Source organism: Myotis brandtii, unplaced genomic scaffold, assembly GCF_000412655.1.
Source record: "Myotis brandtii unplaced genomic scaffold, ASM41265v1 scaffold1612, whole genome shotgun sequence".
NCBI lineage: Eukaryota > Metazoa > Chordata > Mammalia > Chiroptera > Vespertilionidae > Myotis > Myotis brandtii.
In genome coordinates, this window is record NW_005355890.1 from 1,206,958 (window position 1) to 1,222,961 (window position 16,004).

The 16,004-nt window shown below is 40.2% G+C and overlaps 1 protein-coding gene across 1 annotated transcript in view; it reads left to right on the plus strand.

Annotated features, from left to right (window-relative positions):
• The window catches only part of TMEM131 (transmembrane protein 131), a 272,545-nt gene that overhangs the window by 223,880 nt on the left and 32,661 nt on the right, over window positions 1-16,004 (plus strand). Inside the window, exons 25-33 of the mRNA XM_014536436.1 lie at window positions 424-562; window positions 671-780; window positions 1,466-1,532; window positions 5,955-6,106; window positions 6,549-6,691; window positions 7,125-7,311; window positions 8,363-8,548; window positions 9,575-9,733; window positions 10,330-10,910. Coding sequence (XP_014391922.1) covers window positions 424-562; window positions 671-780; window positions 1,466-1,532; window positions 5,955-6,106; window positions 6,549-6,691; window positions 7,125-7,311; window positions 8,363-8,548; window positions 9,575-9,733; window positions 10,330-10,910 — 1,724 coding nt within the window. The remainder of the gene's footprint in view (window positions 1-423; window positions 563-670; window positions 781-1,465; window positions 1,533-5,954; window positions 6,107-6,548; window positions 6,692-7,124; window positions 7,312-8,362; window positions 8,549-9,574; window positions 9,734-10,329; window positions 10,911-16,004) is intronic.

Consider the following 16,004-nt stretch of genomic DNA (forward strand, 5'->3'; position numbering starts at 1 on the left):
TGTAGGATTTTGATTTTTATCTCAAGGGAGGGAAAACTATATGCCAAGCAATGTACTGCCTTCTCATTAGTTCTACTAAAAATGTTCTTAGCACCCTGCTCTTAGTGTTTAGATCTTTCCGCTAGGCAGGCAAGACCCTTTGGGATCCCCATACATTATATGTTATCTGCCTGTCTTTTTCTTTGCATACTCAATGAAAAAACAATACAGGTGATCAGTAGTACATATGTTGGCAGCTCTTTGTGCCAAAATAGAAACAACTTTATACATCTCTAGTAAAGCATAGTGAGATGTTAGAGCAAATAAAGCTGTGTTTATCCAGAGCCAGAATAAAATTCCTCAAGCACACAAGTCTGATAGAATTTGTTTTAGAGAACTCATACTTCATTTTGATCCAGTGGCTTATAACATTGTTTTTTCTAGATTGAGTGCTTTATTTGAAGTAAATACAGACCTTCAAAAAAATATACTATCAAAAATCACTGCCGAGCTCTCCTGGCCTTCCATACTTAGCTCACCCCGGCTCTTGACATTCCCACTCACTAATACCAACTGCTCTTCAGTAAGTATTCAAAGCAACGTCGGGTTTTGGAAGTACATAGTAGGTTTATAAAATATCGACTCTCTTAACTATGGATTTTTCATTTACTGTTTGGTTACTTTATTTAAGGAAGAAGAGATTACTTTAGAAAATCCTGCAGATGTTCCTGTTTACATTCAATTTATTCCTCTGGCTTTATATTCCAATCCTTCAGTCTTTGTAGATAAGTTAATATCAAGGTAAGCACTTCTTTAGGTAATCAAAATGTTTTTATACTAGCATTGAATCCTCACTTTACCAGCTCATCCAGTAATAGATTGGGCTTAAAGAAATTGTGGGTCTGTAATTAAAGTTGAGAGGAGATTCTAGGAAGAGAGATTGGTACTATGTTAAGCAAATGGAAAATTTTTCAGTTTTTTGTGTTTATTTTTTTAAGTATACAACTTTTTTTTTTTTAATCCTCATCCGAGGATATGTTTATTGATTTTAGAGAGGAGGGGAAAGAGAGAGAAACACCGATATGAGAGAGACTCTAACATCAATTGGTTGCCTCCTGTATGCTCCCCAAATGGGGATCAGACCTGCAACCTAGGTATGTGCACTGACCGGAAATTGAGCTTCAACCTTGTTTGTGTATGGGAGCTAATTTCAGTTTAAGATAAGAAAAAGCAATGTAGAAGGTCTTCCTACAAAATTATAAAGAAAGCAAATGGAACCTTTGAAATATTTTACTTTTAAAAGTGAGCAAAATATTGACTGTAAGTTGTGGCTATTAATTTTTAAAGGCTATTAATCTGATAAAAATAGTTATCTCAGATCTTCCAAAAGATATTTTGCAAATAAAGCACAGACTTGATAATTACTCTTTCATCCATTTAATTATGATGCTGCTTACACAGAAATATGTATACATTTTTATTTTAGGTTTAACTTGAGTAAGGTGGCAAAAATAGATTTAAGAACACTAGAATTCCAAGTCTTCAGAAACAGTGTAAGTATTGAAACTTTATACTATTTCACAGAAATATTTCTGTAACGTGATCAGTGTTCATGTGAAGGAAAACTATTACCTATTCAATTTGGCTGAAGGGCAAGTTACCTAAGAAGTCAGGATAGTCAGTAATGGTTCTAGAGGTAAAAACACAGGCAGAATAGGTAGGATTTAGATCAACATGAAGCACACTGGGTAGAAGATTCCTGTTTGTGGTCATTAAACATTAAGGCCATGATTATGTATAATAACAGCTACTAGAAATTCAGAGACTGTATTGATGAAGGGTGTGTGTGTTATATGCACCAACTACTGGTGACCCCGTGGTTGAGTGATGTCCGTCAGGTCCTGTCCTCAGTGCCCTGCTCAGCTTCTGTAGACTCAGCCTAAGGCTTCTGTTATGGAGTCCGTCTATCCCATGCTTGGTCTTCCTCTTTTCCTGCTGCCTCTTTTCCCAGCACAATTGCCTTTTGCAAAGAACCCTGTCTTCTCATGATGTGCCCAAAGTAGGACAGCTTCAGTTGGCATTTTTGTCTCCAGTGATGTTTCGGGCTTAATTTGCTTTAGAGCCCACTTGTTCGTCTTTCTGTCACAATATCCATAGTGCTCTCCAACACCATATTTCAGATGAATCCATGGTTTGTTTGGGTTTTTTTTTTTAATGTTTTTATTGATGTTTAGAGAGAGAAGAAGAGAGAGGGATATAGAGATAGAAACATTGATGAGAGAGAAACATCGATCAGCTGCCTCTTGCACGCCCCCATTGGGGATTGAGCCCACAACCTGGGCATGTGCCCTGACCAGGAATTGAACCATGACCTCCTGGTTCATAGGTCAACATTCCATCACTGAGCCACATTGGCTAAGCTCCATGTTGTTGTTGTTTTTTATCAGCCTTCTTCACTGTCCAACTCTCACATCGGTACATAGTTATTGGGAATATGAAGGCTCTAATGGCGCATCTTTGCTCTTGGTGACCTAATGCTTCTATTGCTGCCCTCTGAGTCTCAGCCTTCTCTTGATTTCTTGGATGCAGTCTCTATCTGAGTTGATGATTGAACCAGCAAAATCTTTTAACAATTTCAGTGTCTCCATTGTCTACATTAAAGTTGTATATTTCTTCTGTAGTTATCATTCTTGTCTTCTTGATGTACAAATGTAGTCCTGTTGGCACTTTCTTCTTTCACTTTCATCCAAAGTTGTTTCAAATTGTTACTACTTTCTGCCAGTAAGTTGGTATTATATGCTTATCTTATCATTTCTTCCACTGATTTTCACTCCTCCTTCCTCTGAGTATAGTCCAATTTTTCGTGTGATATGTTCTGCATACAGATTAAACAAATAGAGCAATAAAGTGCACCCTTGTCTGACACCTTTGCCTCTAGGAAACCATTGTTTCTTTATATTCTGTCCTTTCAGTGGCTCCCTGTTCACAATACAGGTTTATGCATCAGGACAGTGAGGTATATGCTAATACATAATATACTTTATTAAACCTCAAAATATTGTGCGTGGCCATTTAAATGTTTATTTTGGATAATTGGTAATAAAATTCTAAGCTCCAGGAGTGCCAGACCCATGGCTGGCTGTATTTATACTTTAGCACAATAGTATGCATAGTTTTCAATCAATCTTGAATTAATAAATTTTTACATAAACTGATTTGTTCCAGGAACAAAATATTCTCTATCATACAGGTCAGGATGCACAGCCACTAATCACTCATGTTGTAAGGCCTTACTGTACAGGGTATGTATCAGTCAGGAAATCAGCACTTGGAACTAAAGCCTTCTGCAAACTGCGAAGTCTCAAGGCCTCCATGCCTTTCATTCTGCCCTACCACATACCACATCCATCCCTAAACATCCTGTTCATGGCGCCCGGCTGGCTGGGAAGCCTTCACTTTTGAAGCTGTCCTGATTCTCCCTAACTCTTCCCTTAACACCCATGCTAACTTTACTTTTTGATCTCTTTTTGATGTATGATACCTTGTTTCCAAAATTTGCTCATATCCTGAAATTTTATCATTGGCAATAAATACTTCAGTTGTTTTCCCTGAAGGGACAAAGGCACTGCATTTTCGTGAAAATGTCTACCAAACACCCCATCTGAATAACCATAGTTTGCTTGTCAAGTCGTTTTCTCAAAATTAAATGGTGTTCCATGAGAAAAGCAGTGAGTTCAGTTTACATCTTAAACACTAGCTTTTCAAGACAATGTAGAGCCTCATGCAGCAATTGTACTTTATACAAACTTCTCGTTTTATCCCCCAGAATATTACAAAGACATGTGTCCAGGGTTGAGATTTAATAAGATTGATATTTATTATTACTGAATCCAGAATTTGCTTCTCTCTCTTTTTTCTTTTATAATATATTTTTATTGATTTCAGAGAGGAAGAGAGAGGGAGAAAGAGATAAAAACATCAATGATGAGAGAGAATCATTGATTGGCTGCCTCCTGCATGCCCCCCACCGGGGATCAAGCCCGCAACCTGGGCATGTGCCCTTGACCGGAATCGAACCTGGGACCGTTCAGTCCTCAGGCTGATGCTCTATCCACTGAGCCATACCGGCGAGGGCAAGAACTTGCTTCTCTTAACTACAAGTGCACATAGGGAAGAAGACTGGCTTCTCAGAAAGTTTGATACTACTGCCTTGCCTTGTGCGAAAGGGTCAGCAGGTTTACCCACCATTGCTTTTGCTGACTTATCAGTACAGATGTCAAAACACTGAAAAAGTCTGCTAGTTCTGCCAGTATTAGGGAAATAGTTCAGACACTGGATACCCTGAAAGATCTCTGAGCATCCCAAGGGTCAGTGTTGTCACTCTGTGAAAACCACTACTACATAATGATAGAGAATGTTGGAGGCCCTTAACGCTATCTCTGAGGCATCACAACATCCTCAGGTTTTCCCAAGTCCTCAAAGTTTATATTAGCTAATGTTTGTTGGGAATATATCCTATATAATAAAAAGCTAATATGCTAATTAGACCGAAGAGTAGAATGACTGCCTGGACAACCTTCTGGACCAGTGGTTCTCAACCTTCCTAATGCCGCGACCCTTTAATACAGTTCCTCATGTTGTGGTGACCCCCAACCATAAAATTATTTTCGTTGCTACTGTTATGAATCATAATGTAAATATCTGATATGCAGGATGTATTTTCATTGTTACAAATTGAACATAATTAAAGCATAGTGATTAATCACAAAAACAATATGTAATTATATATTCAATATGTGTTTTCTGATGGTCTTAGGCGACCCCTGTGAAAGGGTTGTTCGACCCCCAAAGGGGTTGCAACCCACAAGTTGAGAACCGCTGTTTGCCCCTTGAACAAATTTTGTGCATCGGGCCTCTAGTGTATAATATAGTATGTGTCCATCAATTACCCAGAAGAGTTTATTTAAAAGGAACTTATTTGTTTACCAACCATTCAGGGCACTTAGAATATTCTGTTGTCTAAGTAGACATTAATGGAAAAGAATGTTAGACACGGGAAAAAATTAGCCTCAGATGCAAGAGTTAAAAAGTAGTGTGCTGCATTAAGTCATTGACTCTAAGTTATGTTTGAGGAATCCTGCCAATGCAAGTAGGTGGATCTGTATGTATTAAACCTAACTGCCAAGTAGAGTAGAAAAATCCTACAAAACTCACTTTTCTTTCACACAGTAGCAGAGCCATGAAGCTCACGGACCCTTCCCACAGAAAGCTTAAACTTAATGTTGCTTAAACGTCAGAGCAGAATATTCTGAAATATGAACTATGATTTTTTTAATAATCTGTAACTGGCTGTCAAGAAGTCATATTTTGATTATTAAACTAAGCTATTCTTTAAACTTTAAATCATCAGGTGTTTATGAAACAGTAATTATGTGCTTATATTAGCTTTCAGAATAAAAGTCAGAGATTAACATGAATTGGAAATATTTTTACAAATAAAATATAGGATGCAACCTTAAGACCCTTCAGCTGACACCCTTCAGAGGGAGGAGCAGGCCAGCAGGGATGGCAGGCGGGGACAGCGGCAGCAGGACCTGCAGTGCTGGTGTTGGTTACACAGCTGTTTGCTTTCTTTTAAAACACTGAGTTATTTATTTTAGGTTTGTGTAGTTTTCTGCATGTGTGTTATATTTCAAAATTAAAAGATCTCTATATAAAAACATGCCTAATACAAACATGAAGAGTTTGGACACCTGTCCCTGTCAGTGTCCTGGGGAACAAAGCCCATTTGGGGGCTGAATGCACTGGCTGCCCAGCTCTGCTTATCAGCTAACCAGTGTTTAAATTGTGACAGATAATGTTTACATATTTAATCAATTCAAGAAGCTGGTAATACTGATACTGGGCTGTAGATGGGGTAAAGGAAAAAACATTTTTCCAAAGACTTTATTAATGACTGCCATTTGTTACCCAAGGCTCATCCACTGCAGAGTTCAGCTGGGTTCACAGAGGGCCTCTCTCGACATTTCATCTTGAACCTCATTTTAAAACCTGGAGAGAAGAGGTCTGTCAAAGTAAAGTTTACTCCTGTTCACAACAGAACTGTTTCCTCACTGATCATAATCAGGTACGGCCTGGGATGTGAGTGCGCTGTGATTTTTAGCACTTCTGTAGAAGTTGTTACTTGATTTGTGTCCATATGAGTTTGCATATTTATTTATGGATATGTTTTTTGGCTTTGTCCAAGACACACAACGCCTGATGAAAGTTACTTTGTGATTGTGTTCATAGCTAAAGACCTGAATTGTGCTTACTGTGCATGCATGGCTTTTAAAAATAAAAAACCCTTGCTTTTCTTTGTGGAAATATTTTTTAATTCTTAAAGTATAAATGTCTCACTCTTAAATTTACTGTATTAATTTCCACATGGTGGTTTATAAAATAATAGTAAAAATTATGGATCAAAATATTGTGCGAATATAATAGGAGAAAAATGTGTAGTTCTTTACTTGATCTTAGCCAAAAGGCCAAGAAGTGATGAAAAATCTGTAATTCTTGTTCTTGCATAGAAATAACCTGACCGTGATGGATGCTCTGATGGTCCAAGGACAAGGAACAACCGAGAACTTGAGGGTGGCAGGCAAGCTTCCTGGTCCAGGGAGTTCTTTACGCTTTAAAATCACAGAAGCATTATTAAAAGATTGTACAGATAGTGAGTATTGCTAACAGGTCCCCAGGCACAAATTTCAGCATTTGCTTTCAACAGTAAATAATTCCAAAAACAAGAACAGTATTTCTGTCGGTGCACATGTGCATATTAGTGATGAATACTTCAGATTTTTAAGAAAACATCCTGACTTGCTTTCAGGGTTGTTTGATTTGGATCTTAAAAGATTTAAAGTACCAATATTCATTTCATGACTTGGATGACTTACTCTGATGTAAAAGATAAAGCATGATCAAACTTTGGCATCTGAAAGGACCTGTAAAGTGGAGAACTTCCTGCTGAAGTCTGGTAAAGCTGGACTCGGGCACGAGGAGGTGCTTCATAGTCACCAGACGTGTTCCCGAGGAACTTGCTCATCATTGGGACCTGGAGCACATGCCGCAAGAGTTATACTCACTCCCCGTATTTCTCCCCTTAGGTTTGAAACTGAGAGAACCGAATTTCACATTGAAAAGAACATTCAAAGTAGAGAATACAGGACAACTTCAAATTAACATAGAAACCATTGAAGTCAGTGGGTACCCATGTGAGGGATATGGCTTTAAAGTCGTTAATTGTCAAGAGTTTGCACTAAGCGCCAATGCCTCTAAAGACATAATTATATTGTAAGTATTTTCTGATAGGGTATAATGAGTCAGTAGCTTCTCATTAACTTTTTATACTAGAGTTATTCACACTTGGTGCAAATATATTTTCATACTTACAAAAAAGGGTCTTTATCCACAAATGTATTTACTTGGTGTTTTTTGTTTTGTTTTTCACTTAATCTTTGTTTAAGTTATTTTTTGATAGCTTGGTTTCAAAATTGTGAAACTTATAACCCCAGATTGGATGAGATAGTCTTAGAAACCAGTTTCAAAATTATTTTCCGGCTTGTGTTAAAGCAGAAGGTGTTGGTGGCCTCAGCACAAAGCAGACACGTCATACATGCCGTTTTCCATGTTGTACCATGTACGAACATGTGGGATTTTTGTCAAGACAGTTTCAATTCCTGTGTTGGTGATGGTTGCAGCGTATTTTAACTAATTGATAAGTTGTCATGTTGTAAAGTTTATGTAATAAAATATAACCTGTCCCCTTAATTGAATGACAGTGTCATGATCTTGAGTGGACATTGTCTTAACAGGGAACTGCATTCATCACTCTGAGTAAGGCACAGTGCTTGGCACCGACAGGTCCAGTGAGGAATAGCACACCTTTCCTCAGGTGCACATCGTCTGGTTGGGGAACATACAGTTAACAAAAATAAAAATACAATAATTGGGCAGAAAGCCGGACTGCAGGAGACAAAGAAAAGATCACTGGGGCTTGGACAGCATTTTTTAAAAGCATCATTGGGAATGTATCCTGGGAAAACTGTGGATTTAGAGAAAGAAGAAGGGAAGGGAAGGAAGCTCAGAAACTACTTTCTGAATTAATAATTACAGGAGCAGGTTGTTACTGTTTTTATGTTATTTCTCCTTATCCACAGAATATAGTTGTTATTGTTATTAACCTCATGGGAAACTTTCTCCATCTTAAAATAAGGAAGGTGAATAAAAGTGTTACACTGAAATTCTGTGTTATATTTCAAAGGAGTATGGGACTGGTAGTATATTTAAACTGCTTGCAATATATATGTAAAATTTGATCTTAACTGCCATTATTCTGTTTTAGGTTTACTCCTGATTTCACAGCATCTAGGGTTATTCGTGAACTGAAGTTTATAACAGCCAGTGGCTCTGAATTTGTGTTTATATTGAATGCATCCCTTCCGTACCATATGTTAGCAACCTGTGCAGAAGCCCTACCCAGACCCAACTGGGAGCTGGCTCTGTATATCATCATCTCAGGAATAATGAGGTACTTGTCTTCTTTCCAGGTTGGTATTCAGCATCACTGGGCATTGTTCGAGTGCCCACCGTGTGCCAGTCGTGTTCTGAGTGTCAGGGGTCCTCCATGAACAGACAGGTCCAGCTTACGTACCTGCTAACACAGTCCAGCTTATATATCTGCTCCACGTCTAGTACAAGCAGTCAAAACTGAGCATTTTTTGGTGGCATATACCGTAAACAACAGTCTGTCTGATTTTGCAATTCACTATATAAATTAAGTGCATGTTAATTTCTTAAAGGAAAAAAACACTCCTAATTTATCAGTTATGTGACTTGGGCATATGTGATTTACCCTACAGCGTATTCTTCTGGAGTCTCACCTAAGCAACAGAAAACTGATTAGAAATTATTTTTAAATCCTTAGCATTCTTTTTTCCCCCCAGTATATTTCTTTGTGTTTTAAGAATCAGATATAGTCTAACCCACATATCCTTTAAGGGAATAGAGTTGACCTAGAGTTAAAACTAAAAGAAAAGATAAAAGCTGCTTTTGGTAAAAGGAAAGTATCCTTTAGTGACTGTTCTGATACAAATAATTACTTCCCCCTTATAAGCCTTGTGTAACTTGGCATTCTATAAAAATTTGGTACACAAACTTTTATCCATAGTGCTTTGTTTTTTGACTGGCCCATTAAAAACTTTCATAGGCATCTTTGTCTTTTATATGAGACTAGAGGCCCGGTGCATGAAATTCATGCACAGGTAGGGTCCCTATGCCTGGCTGGCTATCAGGGCTGATTGGGGCCTTTTGGCTGCTGGCCAGGGCCTTCCTTCCCCCCGCTGCCAGTTGCTGGCTGGGGCCTTCCTTTGTTCCGTGCCGCCCCCTAGTGGTCAGGCAACATCATAGCAAGCTGTCGAACTCCCAAGGGGACAATTTGCATATTAGCCTTTTATTACACAGGATTGTACTTTGCCAAGAAATTCTGCCTTTAATGTCAAATTGGGTTACTCTGGCACTAACACATGAACCCAATTCTCCCTCTCTGTCCCCACAGTGCCCTGTTTCTTTTGGTTATTGGAACAGCCTATTTAGAAGCTCAAGGAATTTGGGAGCCATTTCGAAGACGGCTGTCCTTTGAGGCCTCAAACCCACCCTTTGATGTGGGAAGACCATTTGATCTCAGGAGAATCATTGGTATTTCATCTGAAGGAAAGTATGTTCACAGGCTGGAAATAAATTCTCTAGAATGTATAGATTTGGCTGATGTAATTAAATGAAAAATGCCTTTTTATTTTTACCCAGGGCGGAGGGGATCTTAATTCTAATTACTTAATAATATGCTGCATGTAGCTCTCAGTTACTAAGAACTCATAGCAAGTAATCATGTTTTCATTATATTGGTGAAGGTTAAAATATTTTCTTAGACCCTGACTTGATTTCTAAATTTTTGATAGAACAGACCATATAGAGTTGTGAAAAGTATTCCTATTCTTTTTTTTTTCCCATTGATTTTTAGACAGAGTAGAAGGGAGGGGAGAGACAGAGAGAGACACATCGATTGGTTGCTTCCAGTACCATATGTGTATCAAGCCTGCAACCGAGGTACGTGCCCTTGACTGGAATGAGCCTGGGGCCCTTCAGTCTGCAGGTCAGCGTTTTATCCACTGAGCCAAACCAGCTAGGACGAGTATCCCTATTTCTTGTTGTTTTTAGAGTATTTATACTGTGATGGCTTTACTGATTAAATAAATATTATTTTTAAGAATTTGTAGGTTGCTATTTACTAACTGCAGTTCATCCTTTTTTCAGCTTGAACACACTCAGCTGTGACCCCAGTCATAGTCGGGGGTTCTGTGGCCCAGGGGGCTCGTCATCACGACCTGGTGCAGGAAGTCATAAGCAGTGTGGTCCGTCAGTCCATCCACACAGCAGTCACAGCAATAGAAACTCAGCTGACATGAACAATGTCAGAGCCAAAAACAGCACCAGTACCTCTAGCAGGACTTCTGCACAGTCTGCTAGCAAAGCAGGCACCCTGGTCCTTGACTCGAACACAGTGGCCCAGGGTCACGCAGCAGGCAGAAAGTCCAAAGGAGCAAAACAGAGCCAGCACAGCAGCCAGCACCATGTCCATGGCACGCTGGAGCAGCACTCTCCCCCTCCACCACCACCAGTGCCTCAGCACCAGGAGCCACAGTCTGGAAGGCTGTCACCCACCCCCCTCGTGCATCCTTCCCACCCAGAACATGCCAGCAGCACAAGGCACAGCTCAGAGGACTCAGACATCACCAGTCTCATAGAAGCCATGGACAAAGACTTCGACCACCATGACTCCCCAGCCCTAGACGTGTTTACAGAGCAGCCACCATCACCACTGTCAAAAAGCAAAGGTAAGCACTGTTCTCACTGTGGGAACAGCACACCACGTGAGGGGGAAACCAGTGCATGTCTCAGGAGCTATTGTGGTCAGAGTTGTGACACACAACTAATTCAGTAGGTGCTCAGATATTTCTCCAACATTGGACATCAGCTCTTCCTTGTCAAAATGCAAATAGAGGTAGCCATTTGTCATAAAAGATACTTGTGTTTCTTAGATTACTGGCCAAATTGAGAAATTTATTAGACATCTACTGTTTTCCTTTTAGCTGCCTGTGTTATTATGATAGATTGAGTTTGTTTTCAATTATTAAAATAATTTTTTTAAGACAATGCTAAAATGGAGATCATTTTAACTCAAAAGTAGTATTTCTGTACAGCCTGCTCTTTAGAGCAGGGGTTGGCAAACTACAGCTGGTGAGTCAAATCACTACCTATTTTGTAAAATAAGTTTGTTTTTTGTTTTGTTTTAATATTTTTATTGATTTCTTTTTTACAGAGAGGAAGGGAGAGGGATAGAGAGTTAGACACATCGATGAGACAGAAACATCGATCAGCTGCCTCCTGCACACCCCCCCACCGGGATGTGCCCGCAACCAAGGTACATGCCCTTGATCGGAATCGAACTTGGGACCCTTCAGTCCACAGGCTGACACTCTATCCACTGAGCCAAACAAGTCAGGGGTGTAAAATAAGTTTTATTGGCACATAGCCATACCCATTCGTTTATATATTGTCTTTGGCTGCTTTTGTGCTGCAACAACAGAGTTGAGTAGCTGCAACAGAAGCCATAGGCTCCACAAACCTGAAACTATTTACTGTCTAGCCCTTTCAGAAAAAGTTTGCTGACCCCTGCTTTGGAGTTCTGCGTACTCTGTTAGTTATCTTTTACATGGTAACAGAAGATTCTCTCATAGTTCCTATGGGTCAGGCATCGGGGTACAGCTCAACTGGGTTCTCCAGCTCTCAAAGAGCCGCAGTCAAGGTGTTGGCCAGGACTGAAGTCATCATAAGATTCAGCTGAAGGTGGATCTGCTTCCGAGCTCACTCAGGTGGTTGATGGCAGGATTCATTTCTTCACAGCCTGTTGGACTGAGGATCGCAGTTCCTTAATGGATGTGGCCAGCAGCCTGCCATGGGTCCTCTCCTTAGAGCAGCTCAAAACAGTTGGCTTCCCCAGAGCGAGCAAGCAAGAAGGAAAGAGAGAAAATAAGCTGGCAGGACAGAAGTCTGTATCTTGTGACCTACTCTTGGAAGTGACATCCCATCACTTCTGCAGTACTCTGGTCATTAGCAGTGTGGTCCAGCCCACAGTTCAGGAGAGAAAATTCCATAAGAACACATATACCAGGAAGTGGGGTCCCTGGGAGCCATCTTAGAAGTCTGCATGTCACACATACATACACAGGTAGGCTAATAGGTAACTTCCAAAATCAAATGTAAAAAGCAATAAATGGCCTAGCTGTACTTACATTAATCCTTTATATCCTGAACTCTTTTGCATCTTCCTTTCCTATGGCAGCCATTCCAATGCACATTACTCCTAGCCTATTTAAGTACCTCCCTCACTAATGTACCAAGGAGGTTTGCTTTTGGTTTACATAGGGAATAGGGAACTCATAGCCCTAAGAAACCTGACGTGCCCACAGTCCAGGAGTTTTCTTACAGAGAATTTCTTATCACAGTGATGTGGAGTCCTCTTAGAAGTACATGCATTTAGGACATCAGAATTACAACTAAACTACAGAACAACCATCACTCAGAACTGCCTGAAATATAGCTGAAATGGAAGTCCTACAACCAACAATACAGAAAAGAAGCCACATAAAGACTGCTAGCAGGGGCAGAGACAGTGAATGAGTTAGTCCCATACCCACATGTGGTAGATAAAAATCGGGAGGGATATCTCGGCAGTGGAGGTCCCTGAGGAGTGAGGGGTCCCAGCCCAGGGTTCCAGAGCCAGAAAGAGAAGTCCCTATAACTTCTGGCTTTAAAACCCAGCAGGGATTGTGAGACAGGGGGCTGCTGGAGTCCCAAACAGTTCCTCTTAAAGGGCCCATGCACGGACTTACTCAGACTCACTCTGTCTAAGCTCCAGCACTGAAGCAGCAGGTCAAAAAGCACCAAAGCTACAGAGGGAGGAACTGAATTGTCCTGCATCAGGGTGAGAGCTGGAGGGGCAGCTTTCTCCCAGAGAGAAGTACTGGCATAAGCCGTTGTTCCTTCTCTGGTCCCTCCCCACCACAGAGACAGCAGGCAGGTGCCATATCTGAGTCTTCATTAACCTAGCTAACATTGTTCAACCCACCCTGTTGATTCCCTGAGACCCCACTCCACCAACTTGCAGGCCCATCCAAGCTGTTTCCAGTAGCTTTTCCATACAAATGACCTGTCTTGGCTCATGCTTCAGACTTTCCTAAAATCTCTCAAACAAGCAGCATCTGAGTTTGTTGTGCCCCATAACTCTCACTAAGTGGCCCCAGGCCTGGCATTAGCAGTAACCTTGGTAACCAGGTGGCCTCTCCTGGGTACTTCTAGTAGCAGTACCATCTGCACAATGCTTTATAGATCATTCCTGGAGACCCTGGACAGAACACAGGCAGCAGTTGACCTTGGACTACGCCTCCCAGGAGGCCCAGAGCCAATACACGCAGTGGACAGCTTCAGATCATGTCTATGGCCCACCCAACCACCTCCACAAGTAACACACTCATGAGGCAAACTCAGAGGGCACCAGAGCCCTGCTGAAGTAAGTCCTGTGCTGTGGGTGGGCCCTGCACAGCTAATCCTCCACCATGGTTCCAGCCAGTCCTCGAAGTTGATCAGCATGAGGGTAAATTCCTCCTATTGAGGTGCCAACAGCAATCAAGGCTCAACTACAACAGGAGGGTGTACAAAGCCCACATGGAGGGTGATATACCCGGAGAGCCCAGCCCTGGAGAATAGGGAGGCTGTGCCACTGGACCCTATAGGACAGCAGGCACCAACCGGTGGTCTGTGGACCACTGGTGGTCCGTGGATGTCTGAAAGGTTGGTGACCGCTGGTTTAAGGAAACCTTTGGAGCAGCGGTTGCCAACTGGTGGTCCACAGACCACTGGTGGTCCATGAGGTCTGAAAGGTTGGCGACCGCTGCTATAGGATACTTACTATATTAGGCCACTATATGAAGCCTGGGAGATATAGTAGTTCTACCTAATATATAGAAACAAACTCAGGAAAGTAGCCAAAATGAGGAGACAAAGAAACAAGTCCTAAGTGAAAGGACAAAAAAAAAAACAAACTTAAATGAAGTTAATAGAGTTCAAAACCATGGTTATAAGGATGCTCAAGGAACTTAGGGAGAACGTCAATAACATTAAAAACATAAAACCATAAGAAAGAACCAGTCAAAAATGAAAGATACACTAACTGAAATGAAAAATAAGTTACAGGGAATCAACAGTAGAGAAGATGAAGCCTAAAATCAAATCAGCGATTTGTAATATAAGGAAGCAAAAAATACCCAATCAAAACAGCTAAAAGAAATAATCCAAAAAAAAAAAAAGTGAGGATAGTGTAAAGAGCCCCTGGGACCACTTCAAACGTGCCAACATTCACATAATAGGGGTGCCGGAAGGAGAAGAGAGAAAGCAAGTAATTGAAACCTATTTGAAAAAATAATGACAGAAAACTTCCATAACCTGGTGAAGAAAATAGATATATAAATCCAGAAAGTGCACAGAGGCCAAAACAAGATGGACCCAAAGAAGCCCACACCAAGATGCATCATAATTAAAATGCTAAAGGTTAAAGACAAAGAGGCAATCTTAAAAGCACAAGAGAAAAAGCAGTTTGTTACCTACAAGGAAGCTCCCATAAGACTGTCAGCTGATTTCTCAACACAAACTTTGCAGGCCAGAAGAGATTGGCAAAGAATACTCAAAATGATGAAAAGCAAGGGCCTAATACCAATGTTGCTCTACCCAGCGAAGCTATCATTTAGAATTGAAAGACATATAAAGATTTCCCCAGACAAGAAAAAGCTAAAGGAGTTCATCACCACCAAACCAGTATTACATGAAATGTTAAAGAGACTTCTTTAAAGAAGAGAAAGAAAAAAAGATAAAAAGTATGAATAAAATGGCAATAAATACGTATCTATCAATAATTGAATCTTTAAAAAAAAACAAAATAAGTGAACAAGCAGAACGTAAACCAAAAAAATCTTTAATCCATTTTGGTTTAATTTTAGTGAGTGGTGTAAGATATGGGTCCAATTTCATTCTTTTGCAAGTGGATATCCAGTTTTCCCAACACCATTTATCAAAAAGATTATACTTTCTTGATGGAGTTTTTTTAAAAAGTGCTTGCATTTGGAGTTATAAAACAATAACATGTCTTCAGTATATTAGTTTCTTCCACAGAAATCTTTTTCTTGTTATCTCAGTAATAGAACTTATGTATTTTAGGGTAATTTTTATAGTAATATTAATAGTTAAAGTTTTTAAATTAGATCAAGTTACCTAATGTGTTTTTCCCCTATTGAGGGAATGAATAAAGTAAATGGATGTTATCTTTCTTACCACAAGCAAAGAGTTGAGTAGTAAAATTGAATCCCTTGCTGCCTTTGTCTGAGATAGTCTCTAACCCGAAGGATAGGACCATTCTCACTTTCAGGGTTATTCATCTAGAATGGGTAGGGAATGTCTGACCTGCAGGCCGTATAAGGTCTGGCCCTGCCAAGGCATTAGGGGTGAGTTAATTAGATATTTGACCAAATATAGCAGGCTAATGTTTAAGTTGATAATTTCGTATGGTCCATGAATTATGTTATAAATATCTAAATGGCTATTGGCAGAAAAAAGGTTTCCCACCCCTGATCTAGAACATAATTTTAAAATTAAAGATTGTTTTTTAATTTTCACAGTGGTCATAGAGCTGATCTACTAAAAGATACTTCCTAATGGAGCATTACATTGGTGATTCCACAATGACACAATGATCACAAGCTACACATCAGGGAATGGCAGGAGAGAATAGGAGATCAAGGGCTGGGGCTTCAGAAGGCACCCCAGGTTAGCTTTTCCAACTAGCCATGTGAATGGATGAGAATGGCCAACCTGTTTGG